This window comes from Cavia porcellus, unplaced genomic scaffold, assembly GCF_034190915.1.
Source record: "Cavia porcellus strain 051 isolate PalLab524CR breed Dunkin Hartley unplaced genomic scaffold, mCavPor4.1 scaffold_19, whole genome shotgun sequence".
NCBI classification, from domain to species: Eukaryota; Metazoa; Chordata; class Mammalia; order Rodentia; family Caviidae; genus Cavia; species Cavia porcellus.
Window position 1 is genome coordinate 24,536,761 of NW_026947502.1, and position 18,789 is coordinate 24,555,549.

Sequence of the window (18,789 nt, forward strand, 5' to 3'; positions counted from 1 at the left end):
AGGAGCTTCTTAGAGGGCACTGCTACTCCTTATCAGTGGGATTCTGCCTTGTGGCTGAGGGAATTTCAATGTCAAGAGTGACAAAGAACCAACAGAGGAGAGTAAAGGATAATGGCCAGCATAATCACATGAAATTTAAGCACCAAGTTGTTAGTTACATGGTCCAATTTTTCTAGTGATAGTGAGAGAAGATTCTAAAGTTATATTTAAATGAGTAGGCTGTCAATGCTTGGACAAATTTTAGAGTGGATTATTAAACCCATGCTTTGACCACATTGGGTAAAAAATGCAGGGATCTATGGGAGAGAGGAGGTGTCACTGAGAAAGAGTCATATCAGACCTTGTTCTTGTCTGCTGTTTAATAAGGTGGCCATTTGTGCAAGGGTTGCTGTGACTGGAGCCATGTCTTATTTCCAGGTGGGCATTGGATGGGCTGTGGGGTAGAGATCGTGGATCCAGGTGGATTTTAGCTGGGTCCTGTTTGTGTTGACAGTGCCCACGTTTCAGATACTTATGCTTGAGCTCACCCCATCTCTATTAACTTTTCAGAAGGGTAGCAAGGGAGGACCATTTGAGAGCTTTGCCTCTGTGAGAGGCTTATAGAGGCATCTAAAGTCTCTGAACATCTGACCTTAAACTTTTTACTTTTGATATGGAATAGAGACAGTGGACAAGCTTCCCTGTGATTAGAGAACCATACTAAAGTCTAAAACTGTACTGCTTAGAATTAAATCCCAGCTTGCTATTTACTAACTTCCAACCTAGGCAAGTTTAAGCCCTTCTCTGTGCTTCAGTCATCGCATCTATAAAGTGGAAATACTAATAATAACCTCAAAGGATGCTGCTGGTGTTAAGAGCCATCTATGGAAAGGCTTGGCCCAGGTCCCAGCATACAGGTGCCTAATAAATGTTAGTTTTTATTACATTAGAGATGAAAGAAAGTTCATGCATGGGAAGTGATTAGCTAAATATATCCAAAAGTGGAAGGGTTACATTTTGGTACAGTGATTTAGTCATCAAAGAGGTATTAACAAAGATTTTTGAGGACGAGAAATGTGGAAATGTGGGAGGGTTTTTCCAAATGACAGGATGTATTTCCTCCTGAAACCAACCAATTCCAACACCGACTGAGTGTGCTACAATTTAATTCAGTTTTGGCACTACCCAGAATTAGCACAGATTCTATGGGTTAAGGGAGCGGTTCCACGAGACTACCCCACTTCAGATGCTAACCACAGATAGGGAGCCCGCAAGAGGTGCCCACAATTTCCCTGTCCTTCCAGGTTCGGTGATCCACAGAACTTTATTTGCCCTTATCAGTGGCAGACTTATTTCAAGACACGAGCAGATATCTGAATTCAACCTAATATATCATATTTTTTCATGCACACACATCCTCATGGTAAACTTTAATTTATAAATGAGGCACAGTAAGAGAATAATAGTAATTAATAATAAATTGCAACAAGTGTAACAATATACTAAAGAAAAGTTACATGAATATGGTCTTTCAAAATATTTTATTGTATTTATAATATAACACAAAATGATGCTTACATGACAGTAAATGACATAGCCAGCATGATATAACATTAGGCTACTGTAAATGGTCTACTTGAACACAACCATGGCAATATCATGATATTTCGTATAATAACCAAGACAGCTACTAAATGATATATGGGTAGGCAGGATATACAAGGCAGATACTCTGGACAAAGACATAATTTACTATCTTCTACTTAGAATAGCATGCAATTAAATGTATATTAATTGCTCATTTCCAAATTTTGCACTTAGTATTTTCAGAGTATCATTTACATGGGTAACCAAAATCTTAGAAAGCAAAACCATGGTTTAGTGAAACTACTATATTAATTTATTATAAAAACATAATCTAGAAACGATCAAATGGTAGAGATGCATAAGTTAAGAGATGTAGAAGGGAGAGAGTTGCAGAGTTTTTATTCTCTTTCCTGGCACTTCAATGTGTTCACCAACCCTGAAGCTCCTCAAACCTTATGATTTAGGGTTTTTAATGGAGATTTTATTACATGGGCATTAGTGTAAAATCATTGACCACTGGTGATTAAACTCAGTCTCCAGCCCCTGTCCCCTCCCAAGAAGTTGTGATTTGCAGCTGAAAACTTCTAATTAAGGCTTGATACTTCTGGTGAGCCACTCCCGATTGTTATGGTTTAGATTTTGAAAAAGTTCCCCAAAAGTCTCATGTTTATGCAAACTAATTGTCTCGTGGCAATCTATAGCTGACTTCCTGTTTTGAGGTGGGCCACTGGGACATTACTTGGAAAGCTGTGTTCTTGTCCACTGCTCCTACCTTCTTTCCTGCTTCCTGGCCACTGTAAACATGAGCAGTGTTCCCCTGCTATCCCCTTTGCTGTGCCATTTCTGCCCTGGAGCAACCTGACCTTGGATTTAAATCTCTGTAATCCATGAGCCCTAATAAATCTGTCCTCCTTTAAATTGTGGTTGTCAGTATTGTATCTTGGCAATGGGAAAATGACACACAATCCTGTGGCCACCCATGGGCCTACCAAGTCACTGCTTAGAACAAAGCATATTTCTAGCAACCATATCATCCAGAAAATTGCAAAGATTTTAGTTGCTCCGTTTCAGGAACATTATAGCAAAATGAAAATATTGCTTTGTGGTACCTTAGAAGGTTAAAGTTAGATGGCGGGAAAGCACTAGATGCTTATCTTTAAAATTCTAATGAACCTTGGAGAACAGGAGTTTGTACTGGAATACACAAAACCAACAGGATGTCAAATTACAGAGATTCCAGAATTCACATAGAACATGGGGATAGAAGACATGTTTTGAAATTGTTTATGCTTAGCAAGCTTCCACTTTTGTTTCATATGTGTAGGGAGCGGGGAAGGTTGGTTTGGGATGATAGAGATTCTGAAAAATCGAAGTCCCTATAAATTTCGTTTCACTTTTAAACTGGGCAAGAAGGAGCATGCTGGGTGAATCACAGAGTTGGTCTAATATTCAATTTAGGGTTTGCTTGGCAGCTACATACCTCCTTTCCCCATCTGCTGAATCTTTAAAAAGGAAGCTAACAAACACATACTTTATATGAGTAGCAAGGAAGAGTTGAACCATCTAGGAAGAATGTGAATTCTACCTTTGAGTTGATGTAACAAATAGCAGGCAAGCACTTGTGGATAGGGAGGTGTTTCATCCACTGATTTCATTTAGAGAGCAGAGACTGCCAGGGGCAAACCAGAAAACTAAAGCCTTCTTCCTAAGTGGAAATCGGATGGAGCCCAGGGGAAGGCTTCAAATTTTCACAGGATGTGGTGCAAAAGGGGTATAGGGCTTCGTCTCTGGATTCACCAGACTAGCAGCTATGAAGCTGTCTGCTATCAGGACCTTTAATACTCTTGAAAAATATTGAGGCTCCGAAGAGCCTTGGTGTATATGTGCTATGTCTATTAAAAGTTAATATTTTAGAAATTAAAACCAAGATCTTTAAAGAATTTAATTTGAATTTTCTATTTTAAGCTAGTAATAAACCTATTGCAGGTTGCAGAAAAATGTATTTTTATGAAGAACAGTTATATTTTCCAGAAATTTCTTTTTAAGAAAAGTGGAATTTTTTTTTTTTTTTTTTTTTTTTTTTTACATTTTTGAAAATCTTTGTAATGTCTAGCTTAAGGCAGCTGGAATCCCATAGCTGTTTCTGCATTCAGTTTGTTGTGATACTGCATGTCATTTAACCTCTGGAATGAGAGTGGGAAAAAAGTGTGATGTGAAAAAAGTCAAATAACATCTTAAGATTCTTATGAAAAGAGTTTTGACCTTGCAAACCTCCACTTTGAGAAGTGCTACCCTATACTCTGGGGAATATCTCCATGTCTCTCTCATCTTTGTTTGCTCTTTTGCTTTTCTCTACATGTGGTAAGGCTGGTGAAATACAGGACAGCTGGACTTTGTTCAAACACTGCTTTCCCTCAATTTGCATAGAATTAAAACTATTCCGAATACACAGCTAATTAAAAGACATTGGAGAGTCTTCAAGACCAGCCTTCCTTTGCAATTAACAGTAGTATAAATACAGTTTCCGATCCACTTACCCAAGGAGTCTTGACACTAAGAGAAATTTGAGATGAATTGTTGATTTGTAGGGGGAGCTGGCATCATTTCATTGTCACCAAAATTGAGATTTTTTTTCCCACTGTATAATTTTAAATTTGCATAATTGAGGTTCTTCACTGCCAAGAAATAAAACCCTTAATGACAACTGGTTAGGGGGTTGGGTGGAGAGGCTACAAAAAGTGCTTTGAAGGCAGGTGTTGTGTCTGGGCTCATATCTGTGATCCTCTACAGCCTTTTAGCTCATGGCAAGTAGATATACTATGTAGGGGAATGTAGAATCTTTTCCCTGTGGGGTCTTCAGAGGTAGGAGTACCACCTCTCTTTATTCCTCAAATTGCACCTTGAGCTGGTGAGTGAAAGCTATCTCTGAGGACTGGCACTATTAGGATGTCACACATAGGTCTTTTCCAACCGTGTGAGGAGCTCATTGGTCCCACTGCCTCTGTTCTCCATCTCCAAGGTGGTATGAGTTCTGGGAGAGGACACACGGGAGTGCACCAGGTGCATCTCTCTGAGTGTGGGTCACTGACACGTGTGAGCAAACGCAAAAGTGGTGAAGGCACTAGATGCTCATAAGCAGTGACTTATTAAGAACTGATGAGGACACTCTGCTCCTAAGCAGCTATTATTGCAACACCATTTCTCCTCAGTGTCTAAGTCCATCATGCTTAAATGTCCATTATTTCTCACTCCTCCTGTGTGTGAAGTTCTGCGAGCACCAACAGGTGTAGCATTTGGTACAAGTAGGCCAGAATCTGTTGACAGGGAGAGAATATACTTCCCAAGTAAATGAAGGTCAGCATGTATAATGTGTGTGGCAGGGAGGCTAGGCATCCCTACATGGTGCTAATTTTTCTAGAAAGATGTGACCTTCTCCCTTAAGAGGCTGTTTGAATAGTCTGAGTTTCTGTGCGTTTCAGTCTCAAATGTGCAGGTACATTGAAACCATGTGTAAAGTAGTCCCTCTCCTACTCCTCCAACTCCTAGTTCAGATTTGTATCTTTTTTCTTCCTCTGTTTAAATTAAATTTGGGGGATAATTGTAGATTCACATATACTCGTAAGAAATAGAGACCCTCTTTACTGAATTTCCCAAGTGATAACTTGAAAAAGTATAGTACGGTATCACAATTAGGACTTTCTCAGAAGATTCAGAGGCCTTTGAGACCTTCCTGCCTTCAGAAAGGAGCAACTCTGCTTGGCCTTGGAAGGAAAGTGCACAGGTAAGGAATTAGAGGGTGCAGGCAGCCATCTAAGCTCTGGTTGGAGGTGACAAATGTTGGTGCCCTGCATGTGGACACCTTTGAGATGCAGTGATGTGGTGTCATCCTTACCTCGTCCTGTAGTTTTGGGTAGCTGTGTCCCTTGGCCTATCAGCTGGGTTTCTGTGGATACTATGGTTAAGACACCAGGTCCTGGAATCACGCAGCTGTAGGCTTGATTCCTCGCTCCTTCTATACTAGATGAATGGCCTTAGCTAGTCTCCTTTTGTGGATGCAACTTTTTATAGTAATTTATAGAGCACTGTGCTAGTCAGCTTTCTGTCACTGGAACAAAGACCCCGGATAGTAACTTATTTGGAGAAAAGGTTTACTTTACCTTGCAGTTTTGAGGTTTTCAGTTCACCATCAGATGGCCACAATGTTTTGGGCCTGTGCTGAGGAAACACATCATGGGGTAAGCCCATGGCAGGGAAAAACTTCTCACTTCATGACCAAAGAGCAGAAGAGAAAGAAATAAGAAGGGGCGTCCCCCACTCAGTTCCCCTCCAGGCTACACCCCCAGGGATCTGAAAACTTCCCATACATCTTGCAGCAATAGGGACACAAATCAAACCCAAGGGCTGCATCTTAGAACTACAGCACTGGCAGGAACTTGAGAGATACCAGTCTAATTTCATATGCAGCCCAGAGCCTACCTTGGAAATAGTAGTTCACTTTGAAAAGCTTGGCTACAAGGGACTTATTTCCTACACCAGTAGTTCTCATGTTTGATATGTGCCAATTTCCTGCAGCCACTGTTAAAATGCAGAGCATCGTCCCCTTCCCCACAGGGTCACTGGCTTTGCAGGACCTACACAAGGTCCTAAGATCACATGTGTCTCACAAATCTCCATGGGATCCTGCTGCTGCTGGTGCAGGGCCATATTTTGAGGATAACTGTTCTTAAGACAACTTCTCAGAATGTCTTAGTTCATTTTTTGAATACCTGAGGTTGGGAAGTATACAAAGAAAACATTTTATTTCTTGTTGTTCAGGATTTGGGAGTTCCATAGCATGGTGCTGGCATCTGTGCAGCATCTTGTGGGCCCTCCCACAGCATCATAACGGGGCTGAGGGATCACGTGGTGAGCCAGAGGGCACATGCTATCTCAGGTTTTTTTCTTCTTATAAAGCCTCTAATGCCCTCGGGGAGCCTCACCTTCATGACCTCATCCTAATCACTTTCGACAGGGCCCACCTATAAATATCATGAATGTATTATTATTTTTTGTTGTCTTTTGTTTTTTAGGACAGGATCTCACTATATAGTTCAGGCCACCCTTGAACTTATTACGTAGTCCATGCTGGTTATGAACTTGTAGCAATCCTCCTGCTTCAGCCTCCCATGTGCTGGGATTACGGGCATGTGCCACCATGCCCATCCATGAATTTATTAATTTGTAAATTAAGTTTCTAAGACATGAACTTTTGGGGGACTCATTCAAACCACAACAATGGCAATGGTAGTGGTCATGTTTCTTCCAATTGTGGCTATTTTGGATCTAAGTCAGATTTCTCTAGCAGCTTAGTACCACACATACATTCTTATCTGTCTGATTCAGTGTTCTAAGGTTGTATCTCCAATAGCCTGGCTCTGAATAAAAAAAGAATCCTTTGGGAGAGCAATTCCCCTTTCTAACCTTTCCCAGATAATGCTTGCTTTTGCTTTTCTGATTAAAAACAAAACAACATAAAATCCTCTCATTGTTGAGAATTGAAAATGTACCCTAAAAAGGAGAGATATGGAAATTAAAACTAATCATCATGCCCCTGTTAACATTTTTATGTGTTCTGGTTTATTTGCTGAGTTTATGACTTTCTATATACAGTCAGCAGGTTCTACAACAGTGGATACAATCAGTGACAGATTGAAAATATTTGGGGGCAAAATTGCATCTGTACTGAACACAGACAGACATTTTTCTTCTTCTTCCCTAACCAGTTTAATATTACAACTATTTACACAGCATTTAAATTGTACTGTGTCTTATGCATCATCTAGAGATGATTTAAAGCATACGTGAGAATGTGCATAGGTTACGTTTAACTATGATGCTATTTAAATCAAGGATTAGAATATTTGCAGATTTGGGCATCAGAGGGAGATCCTGAAACTGGGTCCCTGTACATAGTGAGGATACTAGTATTTTAAAATACTGGAATAAAAAAAAAATGTTTGTAAGACTTAGTGCCCTAAAAAGAAAAGCAGAATACTAAGTGTGTGCTGTAAATGGGAGCTGATACTGCATTTATTGTAGAATGAAAAGAAGTAGAACAGAAATAGAAAAGAAGGAACTAAGGTTTGCTAAGGAGAGCTCCCTGGGTGTGGTAGGAAGGCTTTTGAACCAATAGGAAAAACATAGGCACAGAGGTGTGTAGCAGGCCTGGTCATTTGTGGGGTAGAAAGTGACACAGTAGGGGACAAGTCTGAGCTGATACAGTGAGGGCAGGTTAGGGACAGCTGTTACTGGCTGGCTTCTCCTCTGAGGCACTAGGGAGCCACTGTTTCCTGAAGCACGAAATTTATTTAACAGATTTCCCAAAGGTCTACCATGCAGTAGAGGTCAGGATGGCTTGTGGGGCAGGGGTGGCAGTGGAGGCAGAGGAGGAGGGCTGGGCATCCAAGTGGGGAACAGCTCCAGAGACTCACCCAGTCCTCTGTGGACATGTGACATGGCACACATCAGTCTACTTCTGGGCCGCCAGGATGGAGAGGGAGCGGTTGAGCTTTACCATGCCGATAATGAGGAGGCCACCGGTCAGCAGGAAGGTGGGCCAGAAGAGGGAAAAAAGGAGGGCTTGGGGCCCGTAGAGGCGCTGGTATAGAACGCTTGTCTCATTTTCCCGAGTCGTTGAGAAGCAGTAGAAAACCTTTTGCTCGAGGAAATTGGCTCTGACCTTCTCCACGTCAGCCCGGGCCATCTGGTAATTGTCCAGGCTGACTGGGATGTAGGAGCACTGTGGGAGAGAAGCAAGAGCACTCATGGATTGGAAATCTTTGTCTTTGGAGACTGAAAGGCAGGGACCTGGGGTGGAGTAAGACACCTACTGCCCATCCATAGCTGTTGGGAATTTTATTTGTGCACTGTACAATCCTGCAAAGTACATTCAGTGTCAGAGGTGTGGCAGCTGGCCTGGCAGCTGCTTGGTATGCACATGCCATGTGCCCAGATACAAAGTTGGAGCCCAGTTCTGCTTCTGCTGGCTATGAAATTATAGACAAATTGTTTACCCTCTCTGAGTCTTCATAGCTTCATCACTTAAATGGGTTAGAAGCAACATCAAAGGACATTATTAAAGAAGGATTTGCACATAACTGTCTAAAGGAGACCGATGAGTAACACAAACCAAAGGATCAGCGGGTTCTGTATTTGGATTCAGGACAGAAGTCACAGGCTTAATTGCCTACAGGGTTTATGCAGGTAACCTCAGCACGTGAAGCAAGCAAGGCCGTGAAGAGGTGCCAACTGGCTCTGCCTCAGATGAGACAGGATCATCATAGGGCAGTGGCACAGTGAAATGGATGGAGCCATCTGCATGCGGACTGGCTGTCACTGCACCCTCCAAATGGTGGACATGGGGCCATCCAGAAGATCTGTTGTAGTCTATTCGTATATCAAGGGAAGTCAGAAAGCCCAATTTTAATGTGAACTCACAATTTTAAAATGTTGGCAACAAATTCATATTAAACTATTTGAAGTTTAACCCTATGTGAACCAAACAAATATGTTTGTGGGCCAATATTTTGACACTAGGATCTGAAAGAAAGAGAGAATGGGTTGAAAAGAGTTTTGGGCAAGCAGAACATGATACATATTTCATTCTGACCCTGACCACTGTTATTAGGAAGTTTTTGGCTAATTCTAATGAAGTCCTGCTGGAAAGCTCTGCAAAGAAAGCAGGAAGTGGACCTTGGTGTTACGTCTGTTCTATGCTGCGAGGTCGACTGCTACTTGTGTGACCTTCTAGGAAATATTTTGCAAGTGTGGCCCCCACTGGACAAGGCATACTTTGAGGCTGCTCATTAGCACAAGTTCCTACCATCAGAATTGCTGACCATGGGTCCAGGGCCGCGTGCTTCCTTCAGGCACTGAGGTTCAAGGAGCAATTCCCAATGAAACTGTGTCTCAAGATTAACATGTGTAAACTAACCCCAAATGGCACATACTGAGACTACTTCCATCCAGGTCTCAGCGACTCCCTGGATTTGAAGGAGGTCTCCAGTCCCAAAGCTGCCTGCCCTGATGACATTCAGTCCTACAGCACAGAGATATTTGCATTGTGTTTCTAACAGTCTGAGAAATGGGGCAACTTCATTGAGACTCAATCCCCAGGCAGCTGAGGCTGGGGAAAAGCTAGATTTTAGGGAACCTGACATTTAGAACTCAGGCCTACGAGGTGCTCCAGATCATGTCCAGCTCTTCAGCTGAGTGCTAGATGATCTGGCTTGGGTGTCCCTAATGTCTTTGACCATGACGTTGGGTAACTTCATCCATGCAGCAAAGGTGTTGCTATGTAGTGAGACAGGCCTGCATTCAACTACCTACCAGTTCTAAGTTGTGGGACCTTGGCAACTGCCACACCAATGTGCGCCTTATAAAATAGATTTGTGAGGGTGCCTGCCTAGCATAACCATCCTGGAGGTTAAACTGGATGAGTCCTCAAACACGGAAGATACTGTTAGTATCGTTACTAATACTATTATCAATATATTGATACATTTGGAACAAATGCTTCTCTCCTTGATTAAAGAGTGGTCCTTGGATAAAATCTGAAGTAGGAACCCCACTAAATCCTTTGTCTGCTTGGTGTTTCTCCAAGTCCTTTATGCCGTCCTTTGTGACAAGATGCTAGGATCCATCTCAAGGCCACCCACAGAGGCCTGAGGCTACTTGTACCCCCTCACTCCTACCCAAGGTCCAGCCATTCCTAAACCACAGTATTTGGATAATCTGAAATGATGCAGGCTTCTCGCCAAACGCCACATCTTCACCATCATCAGCATGGACATTGGAAGGAATTCAACTTGCCTTGCCTGGAAGGCTTAGAGCAGAACCTGAGAGCAGACGTGGCCCTTGCTCAGAGCAGGAGACAACATGAGGCAGTCTTGCCTGGCCTTTCACACGTTTTCAGAGGACTGCTGCTGACATGGGACTGGCTCCCTGCAATCCTGTGCTGAGTTAAGGTGGAGGGAGCAGCCGGCCACCAGCCAGGATCTTGGTCAAACTATGAAGGGCACTTGCACTGTACCTGCATCCTGTCATTAGCACTAATGCTGGGGGTGCTGGGTGCTATGACTCTGGAGAGAGGACAATGCTGGTCCCAGCCCTTCCTGCCTATACTAGAGGAAAGCTTGTGAAATGCTGCTGCTCAAGCTCATTTGTGAGACAAACTGGACTATGGCTCCCCTGAGCGGCAGCCTCAGTATCAGAAGGCGGGTGCAAGCCAGCATGCCCCAGCCTTCTCATCAAGAAGAATGCACCAGTGTCACATCTGCTTACATTGATAATGTGTCTATTGTTCTTGGGACACTGAATGCCAGAAGGAGGCAAGGACCAGATGGAGGAACCAGTGATAACAGAGCATGTCAGACTCCTGTACACTGCCCAGGGCTGCTTCTTCCTGACTGTTCTGTGCTATTGAGACTGCAGCCTCTACCCCTCTCATGTACCCCACGCACCCAACCCCTTCTCATCCTATCACAAAATTCTGTCATCATCCGTGCTGCTGGTCTGTGTCTCTTTGTCCAGTAACAGAACCCACATGGCTGCTGTCTCTGTCTCCTGGAACTCCTCTGATCACACCCTCAGAGCCAGAAAGGAGGCAGGGACCAGACATAGGAGCTGATTGTTTTAAGCAGGTTATGCCTTCCTGGAGTCAGACTGTGGCTTGCACTGATAACAGAGCATGTCAGACTCAGGGCTTTGGTTGCTCACAGTATTAATGCCCACCTTGAGAATCACTGAGGGAGCTTTATAAACTGACCCATGCCCAGACTTACGGCTTCAGTTGTTCTGGTGCTGGAGTCTGGTTTTATGAAGGACTCCGACAGGAGAGGTCTCATGCATGGTGAGAGCTGAGACAGCCAGGGCCCACAGCCTGACATTTAATGCTGCAGTTGGGTAGGGAAGATCCTTTGCAGACAGCCCTCAGACTGCCCTTGCTGCCTGTTCCAGCTACATGCACCCCATCTCGGCTGTTTTCTGTAATCAGTCTTCCAGTCTTTCCTCTCCCCAGTCTTCGTCTCTACTGTACCTGCTCCAGGGCCCACCTATGAGAGGGATTCTTCCTTGCAGCCCCTATGCATCTAGGAATTTCTTAACTTAAAAAGCATAACCCAGTGCCTTTCTGAGACCTCACCTCACTGCCTGGAGAACAGGCTGTCTTAAACCCAGGCACTCTGTTTTTCTCTGACCCCATCCTTTCCCATTAGGTATTGTCCAGATGTGAATGCTGTCCTCTTGAATCCAGTGCTGATGTGGGGTGTGCTGACTATTGAACAAATGAATGAGAGGAAGGAAGGAAGATAAGAGAAGGAAGAAAAAGAAGGGGGGGGGGAGAGAAGGAGGAAATGGGAAAGGAGGAAGGGAGGTACAGAACTTATAGCCTATTTGACTAAGATGGAAACAGAGGCTCCCAGGGACCAAGTGGCCCATCCCAGTAGCCAATTTAAACCCAGGTTTCTGTCCTGACCTCATGCCAGCAAAAATACTTTCCTCAGGTGAGTTAATCTTTCTCAGCCTTGGAGACCAGATAGAGACAGGCTCACATACCCATCTTCCAGTTCAGTACCTGCTGGTTCTGGTCCCGAGTGTCCTCAGTGTGGTACAATACAGCCCACTTGCCCACAGCCGAAACGTTGACCCAAAGGCATGGATACTGGGGCACCTTCTTGCCCTCCAGCTCCTCCTGGTCCCTGATGTTGGTCTCAATCAGATGACAGGTGGATTCCTGGGTCCACACGCTGGGAAAACCACACATACATGTACACACACACATTTTAGGACTATGTTGACACATGTGGCACCCAGTTTCAGCCCTAGATCTCTGAGAAGCCTTTAGAGAGACCCAGGGCCAGAACCCTCATCTTACTGAAGCATGCAGCACTGAAGATGCATGACCCCAACAGTCTCTGGCACTGGGAAGAATCTTAGGATCAGAATACCAGAGCTGGTCAGGATCTTGGACATCATCTACTTAAGTGGTTCTTGACCCTGGTTACTCACCCTAAAACCCAGAGAAGGTTTAAAAAGATTCACATATCCAAACCACAATGAACCTCTCAGGTAGTTTTATGTTTTTTGTTTTTAAAAGCTCTCCAAAGTGTTTCTTTGTGCAGCCCAGACTGAGACTCTAGTTCATATCATCCTCACCTTGCAGAGGTGGATGAGACTCTCAGGTAGGTCAAGCAACTTTTCTGGAGTCACTCAAGACCTAAGGCTTGGTCTGAGTGGCTTCAGAGTCTCTCCTTTTTCTCCTGAAAAGAGCAGTTGTAGGAGGGGCTTGATTTGCGCAGGGGTGGGGAGACCTGAGGCATGTAGTTTAATCTGGAGCTAATGTGTGGGAGGCTCACAGCTGCTCCGAGCAGTGCCTCAGTTGGGTAAGATTCCAGTGTGGCATCACTCCAGGGTTGTAAAAAGTGAGGAGAGCGCAGCCAGGAGAGGCCCTCAGACTCCTCAAGGCATAATCAAATCAATTGTGATGCATTCCACATTTATCTTACAAAAAACCCATTGCCTAACAGGAGAGGGTGCAGGGAGAAATCATAGGATCAGCTAGAATCCTCCTAAGAACAGGCTGAATCTTGAGTGTGTTTGTTCCAAACAGAACATGAATCAGGAGTTTTTCAGCTCTTCCTTAAAAGCCAGGGCATTGACATGTCAGGGCATATAACATTCTCCCAGACGCCCAGAGTTCCAGAGGAGCAGATAGTGGCTCAAGGTAGATACTTCCCAACATGATATGGTATATTTAAGGAACTAAAAGTTCCCTGTTCTTGAGAAGTTCATCTGGAGGATCAATGCCCACCTAACCAAAATGTTTCAGAAGAGAGAAACCTGTGCAGTTGAGCTGCCCAAGTCTGTGATTATCTGATTCCTCCTAAGATCAAACATGCCCTGAAGGGTTTGTTTGGATCCTTCTTTTAACACCAGTTCCCAAACTGTAGGACTCAGATCCTTCCCAATTGAGACATTTGACTCTCAGAATGAGGATTATTTTCTCCCTCCTGCCTGGGGTGAAAGAGGAAGAGAGGGTTAGGGAGAAAGCTAGAGTTCTTGAGGGTCCCAGAGCCTTAGGGGAGAGCCAGGGGCAGGCAAAGGAGTTCAGTACCTTTTCTGGTAGAGAGGCAGCACAGTTGTGCCCAGGATATAATAGGTGATGACAGCACACACCACCATGGCCACTCCTAGGCAAAGGGCTCGGGTTTCTCCCCGCTTCTGGGCCATCACCAGCTTCTTCCCCATGTCCACTAAGGGCACCAGTCATTGCTAGGGCCACAGAGGCAACAGAATTGAGATTAGCTCAGGTGACAGGTAAACATAGGATGCCGAACAGGTAAAAGGGGAGAGTACTAAAGTGCCAGTGTTGTTCCTGTTTATACAAGGAGTTTTGCAACTTACAGAGGGCTTGTTTTTGAAAATGCCCCACCAAAGCCTCCTACCAGCTTTGAAAGGTGTCATCCTCTCTATTCTGTAGAGGGTAAACTTGTGGCTCAGAGAGGTAAAATGCCATTCCTAACCTAAGATCACACTGCATATGGTAGGCACAGTAATGGCCCCCAAGATGCCCATATTCTAATAGCTGAAACTATAGATGCTACTCTGTATGGCAACAACTTTGCAGAAATGATTAAATGAAGGATATTGAGATGTAGGGATTATCTTGGATTATGCATGTAGACCATAAAGGTAATCACAAAAGTCCTTAAAAGAAAGAGGCAAAGAGAGTTTAGGAACAGAAGAAGAAAAGGTGATGCAACCAAGAAGACAGAGATTACAGTGATGTGGTCAAAAGTCAGCAAGTGTTGACAGCCACCAGAAGCTGGAGGAGCAAGGAACCGTGGGTCTCTGGAGGGAGGGCATGGACCCTTGGTGACTTTGGACTTTTGGCCTTGAGAACTGTGAGATGGTAGATTTCTGTTATTTCAGACCATCAATTTTATGCTCATTTGTTACAGTGACCATAAGACACTAGGGACAAGCCATGTACTTTCTCCTGGATCACTGATCTTCTAGAGAAACTTAGATCATTTCACAGTTCTACACAGAAAGGGTTCCAATGCCAGTCTGGCTGGTTGGGGGCAGTATGCAGAGAAGGGGAAAAAGTCCCCAGAAGGCAGATTACCAGGGATGGTACTCTCTTCCCTAAAAGAGAGACTCTCCTGCATGCCTCAGAGATCCATTTCTTATTTCAGGGATGAAGCTACCTTGGGCAAAAACAGAGTGGAAAGAACTTTCTTTCCCTCCTTCTTGTGGTTACAGCCTTTCATTTTCTTCCTGGGCTACCAAGCAAAGGTTCCATCCTCCCCCTACCCCACTCAGGTCAACTGAACACTCATGAGCATAAATCTGGATGAACTTTCCCAAGAAAGAACCCCTAGTTTGTGCTACTTGAAACCACAAAGCTGCCCTTGCTAAGGTCCCCATGTAGATTTCCCAAGCATTCTTCAAGCTGCCCACTGCCTCTCAGTAAACATTTCTGCAATTATTTTTCATTTACTTAGGGTAACTACAGTGTGTTTCTACCCAAAATACCAGGGGATGGGTTCCATTCTCTATGATCTTCCATTTTAGGAGAGATTTTAGCTAGATATCAGGAAGGACTCTCTTTTCCTTGCCATGTCCCCAAAGTAGCATACACATTCTTTTTATAAATTAGGGCATATCCTGGAGACAGGCATTTGCCCAAAGAGATTTTTAGCAGACGGCTTTATTTTCTTTTTAGGCTTCTCCCCTAACTATCAGACTGTTTTAAATGTCCATTCTGAAGTCCTTGACCCCCTCCCCAGCCCAGCCAGTTCCTCCTTCCCCTGTCCTTAGCAGGAGAGTCCAGGTTAGTCACCATGGGTACAACCCTGTCACCACCTCTTGTGGGCTAGTCCTTCTCCCTTTTGATTGATAGAGATAGCATCCAATAATAATATTTCTTCCCCAATAGCGACATCAAAGTCACAGCAAAATTTTCCTCTGCCAAGGACAGATGTCCGTTCTTTTTCCTTCTGTTTTCTAGCCTTGCTAAGTGGAAAAGCCTCACCGTTTTCTATCTGGTATCAGTTTATCAAGTCCATCCAGGTATTTATGGGTAAAGCATTGTGATCACCTGGATGTGCAGAAGGCCTTAATGGCCTGCTTTTCAGGTAGTTACAATTGTCATTGACATCTGATCCAGGAGCAGTGGGGCATAAATGTCTGAGAAATCACTTCTTGGGAACCTAGGCACAGTGCCCTTAACAAAACTCTTCTCATTAGGGAGGCTGGCTTGCACTTTTTGGGGTCCCTTGTTGGATGGCTCCTTCTAGCTAATCAACCTCCTTCCAGGGGCAGCCTGCTCTGCTGATGGCTTCCTGCATCCTACCAGACTCCTGGGCACTTCTGAGGCTGGTAAAGGCAGGATTTCTGGTCTTATCAGCTCCAAGTGTTCAGGAGGGAAGTAAACAGGAAGCCTCTGGGTCACAGAGCTGGAGGTATCAAGCCTCCAGTCCAGGTCCCACTGTCGGTAATACTGTGATGAGACTGCTGCCTGTGCTGGGGTCATGAGATTAGGGGTCATGGTAAATCTTCCTACACCTATTCTCATGCGTGGAACTCTGTTTAGAAATAAAGAGAAGGTGGAAAATTGAGATTCAGCCTCCACAGCCACAACCTTCTGGAAGGAAGGAACCATGAAAACAACTCTTACTCCTGCAGCCCAGACAGAAAGAAATAGGTCTGATCAATAACAGAAGAAGATTTCAGTTGAGTTCCAAGAACATCCCATATTTGAAAGAGTCTAATATTTCTGAACTTTTGGGATGAGGCATCTTATTTAGAAAGCTCACTCTAGGTCTGGGATGGACTTAGGAAAGATGGAAAAGGGCACAGGAAGAGCCTTGGGTGATCTGATAGTCGAGTTGATGTCCTTTTCCTTAGAAGGAATGAGAACAGAGTACACTGAGTTTGGTGGAGTGCGGGGAAAGGGTGGTCTGAGGTCATCAGACATGGGCTCAAACCCTAGCTTTGCTGCTTAGCAACCATGTAACTGTAAATAGGAATGATGCTACCTGCCTCAAAATCTTATGATGTATTGAATATCATTCATTTATCACTGCAGAAGCCCTTGGCAAATATTATTAACAAAGGAAACCATGGCAGTTGGGAGCAGAAGTGTGAAACTCTCTTGCCAACCCTCTTATTGTCTCATCCCTGCATGGGGTGACTGGTTGCAGGACTGGTCCTTATCTCCAAGCTGTTACTTTCTTGAGGCTGGAACCGGAAGGCCAGAGTACTCAGCTCCCAGAGTGACCGGCCACTGTACCACCTCCAACTGATGACAGCACACAGGCCCAGACACCAGCTGCTTCTCAGCTCCCAATGGGCTGATTATCACCCAAGAGAAGGGAGTTTTCACTGTCCCTTCCTCACTCCACCTCAGATCACTTTCTCCATCCATCTCCCTTCCAGCTCCCAGTCTTGGAAAATGATTTCCCAGCGCTCACAGATACAGTACTTACGGTTCCCTGCTGCCCTGGAGGTCTTCAAAGGGCCGATAGTTTCTTTCTTCCCAGCCTCCTACCCCCACCCCAGAAGAGGCCTCAGAGTTGCAGCAGAAAGTTTGGCCTCCCAGCCGTCTCCAGGGAAGCAGCCTTTGGTCCCCTGTGGGTTGAGCTTCTATGCCCAAACATGGTCAAGTCTGAGCGCACAGCACCAGGACACAAACACAAACTCCTTAGAGTAGGTGTCCAGCCTACAAACAGTGGCCGCTGCTCAGGCCCTGCACCTCCGTTTCCCAGAGTCATGGGGTGACAGGGAGGGGGGCCAGGGGCTGATGTCAAACACCATAGGCAAGTTGACAAACCGGAAAACACCATCCTGGTATATTTAGCAACTTTTTTTTTTTTCACTCAATCTCTCAGGGCTGGCAGAGGCACCAGGAACAGGCAAATGATTTTCCTTTTGTGGCTTAGGAGAGGGAGGAGATGAATCCCTGAGGGGTTGGGCTTCTCTTCAACCCTGGAATACTCAAACTGGAGCAGCTAAACCCTCCTGCTTTTTGCACTTTCAAACTGTGTGACCTGGGGAAGTCATGGTACCTCTCTGGACCTGTTTCTCACATGTGTTATTGGTGTTTAAAAAACTGTCCACAATAGAAATGGTCGAGATTTAAGGAAAGGGAAAGGAATCCACCTTTTAAGGACCAGCCAAGCTGAAGCTAAAAGTAAGGCGTGCTCCACTGCTGCTTCCAGCCAGCCAGGTTTCGGAGCAGCTGGCTTGCTCAGGGATCTCCACAAACTATTAAAATATAATATGGGGTATAGGCAGAGATTTGTGCTTACCAATAGGCAAGAAAGGAGCAGCATTCATAGACAAAAACATGTTTCTAGACTTCCTGTTAAAATTAAAACATTAGCAACAGAAACAAACTCGTCCTTGAGGCCCTCCTAAGCATCGGACGTAATGCTGGAGGTTAGCTTTCTTTACCCTTCTCTTTGCTAGGTGGTCAGAGGAAGAAGCTGAAACAGAGGTTTATAGGCTTTAGGTAACTGGGCAAAAGCCAAATCTAAAGCTGGCCATTCCAGGTGGCAATACTGGTGCTCTCTGCTGACCCAGGGCTGCTCCAAGGCCTTACGTCTTGCCTACATAATGTAGTCTCCAGTCACCTGAAGTTTTCAAGGTCACCCCTGTTGCTTTGGTTCCCAGCTGGTGGGTGCAGCCCAGCCATTGCTGCCAAGTAAACTCTATCCTATAGCTGCTATGAAGCAACATGAAGACCAGGGTAGAAGAGCTGTCATTCAGGCCTCCCTGACACTCTCTGGCAGTTAGCACCTGCTGCCTAACCCCTTCCCAACTGAATGACTACAATAGGAGACTCAACGTCTATTTAATGGGTTTCAGCAAAGGGGGGCATTTTAGGACTTTCCTTAGACCTTGCAGCAAGGCTGGCAATGAAGGACATGGAATCTGGAATTAATCCCCCAGGAGAGTGATTGTCAGGATGGCCTTTGGTCTAATCTGGAACCAGAACAGTCCTTGTGGGACCATGAAGCATTAGTCCTCCCTCCTGCTCCTCTGGGAGAAAGATACACAGTGCCACAGACTGCCATTTTTTAAATCAGTAGTGGGGATCAAACTCACCACCACACCTTTGCAAGGCAGGTGCTTAAACCACTGAGCTAAATTCCTGGAAGACTGCCATTTTGAACTATG

General features: G+C 44.6%; 2 protein-coding genes across 2 annotated transcripts in view; one reads left to right on the forward strand and one right to left on the reverse strand.

Annotated features, from left to right (window-relative positions):
• Positions 1-18,789, forward strand: part of Kcnip1 (potassium voltage-gated channel interacting protein 1) — a 358,462-nt gene that overhangs the window by 18,151 nt on the left and 321,522 nt on the right. The gene's annotated exons all lie outside the window — the stretch shown is intronic.
• Kcnmb1 (potassium calcium-activated channel subfamily M regulatory beta subunit 1) lies at positions 1,504-17,345 on the reverse strand. Its single transcript, XM_003473199.4, has 4 exons — positions 17,097-17,345; positions 13,718-13,875; positions 12,179-12,350; positions 1,504-8,344 (listed from the first exon to the last, which is right to left on the reverse strand). The coding sequence occupies exons 2-4, from the start codon at positions 13,849-13,851 to the stop codon at positions 8,075-8,077; spliced, it is 576 nt and encodes a 191-aa protein (XP_003473247.1). The 5' UTR covers positions 13,852-13,875; positions 17,097-17,345; the 3' UTR covers positions 1,504-8,074.

Excerpts from the sequence above, each read along its gene's own strand:
- Kcnmb1 (XM_003473199.4), bottom strand. The coding sequence starts at position 13,851 with ATGGGGAAGAAGCTGGTGATGGCCCAGAAGCGGGGAGAAACCCGAGCC. Across the intron at positions 12,351-13,717 it reads CTGCCTCTCTACCAGAAAAG|CGTGTGGACCCAGGAATCCA; the intron begins GTACTGAACTCC and ends TGGTTTTCCCAG. Across the intron at positions 8,345-12,178 it reads CTCGGGACCAGAACCAGCAG|TGCTCCTACATCCCAGTCAG; the intron begins GTACTGAACTGG and ends TCTCTCCCACAG.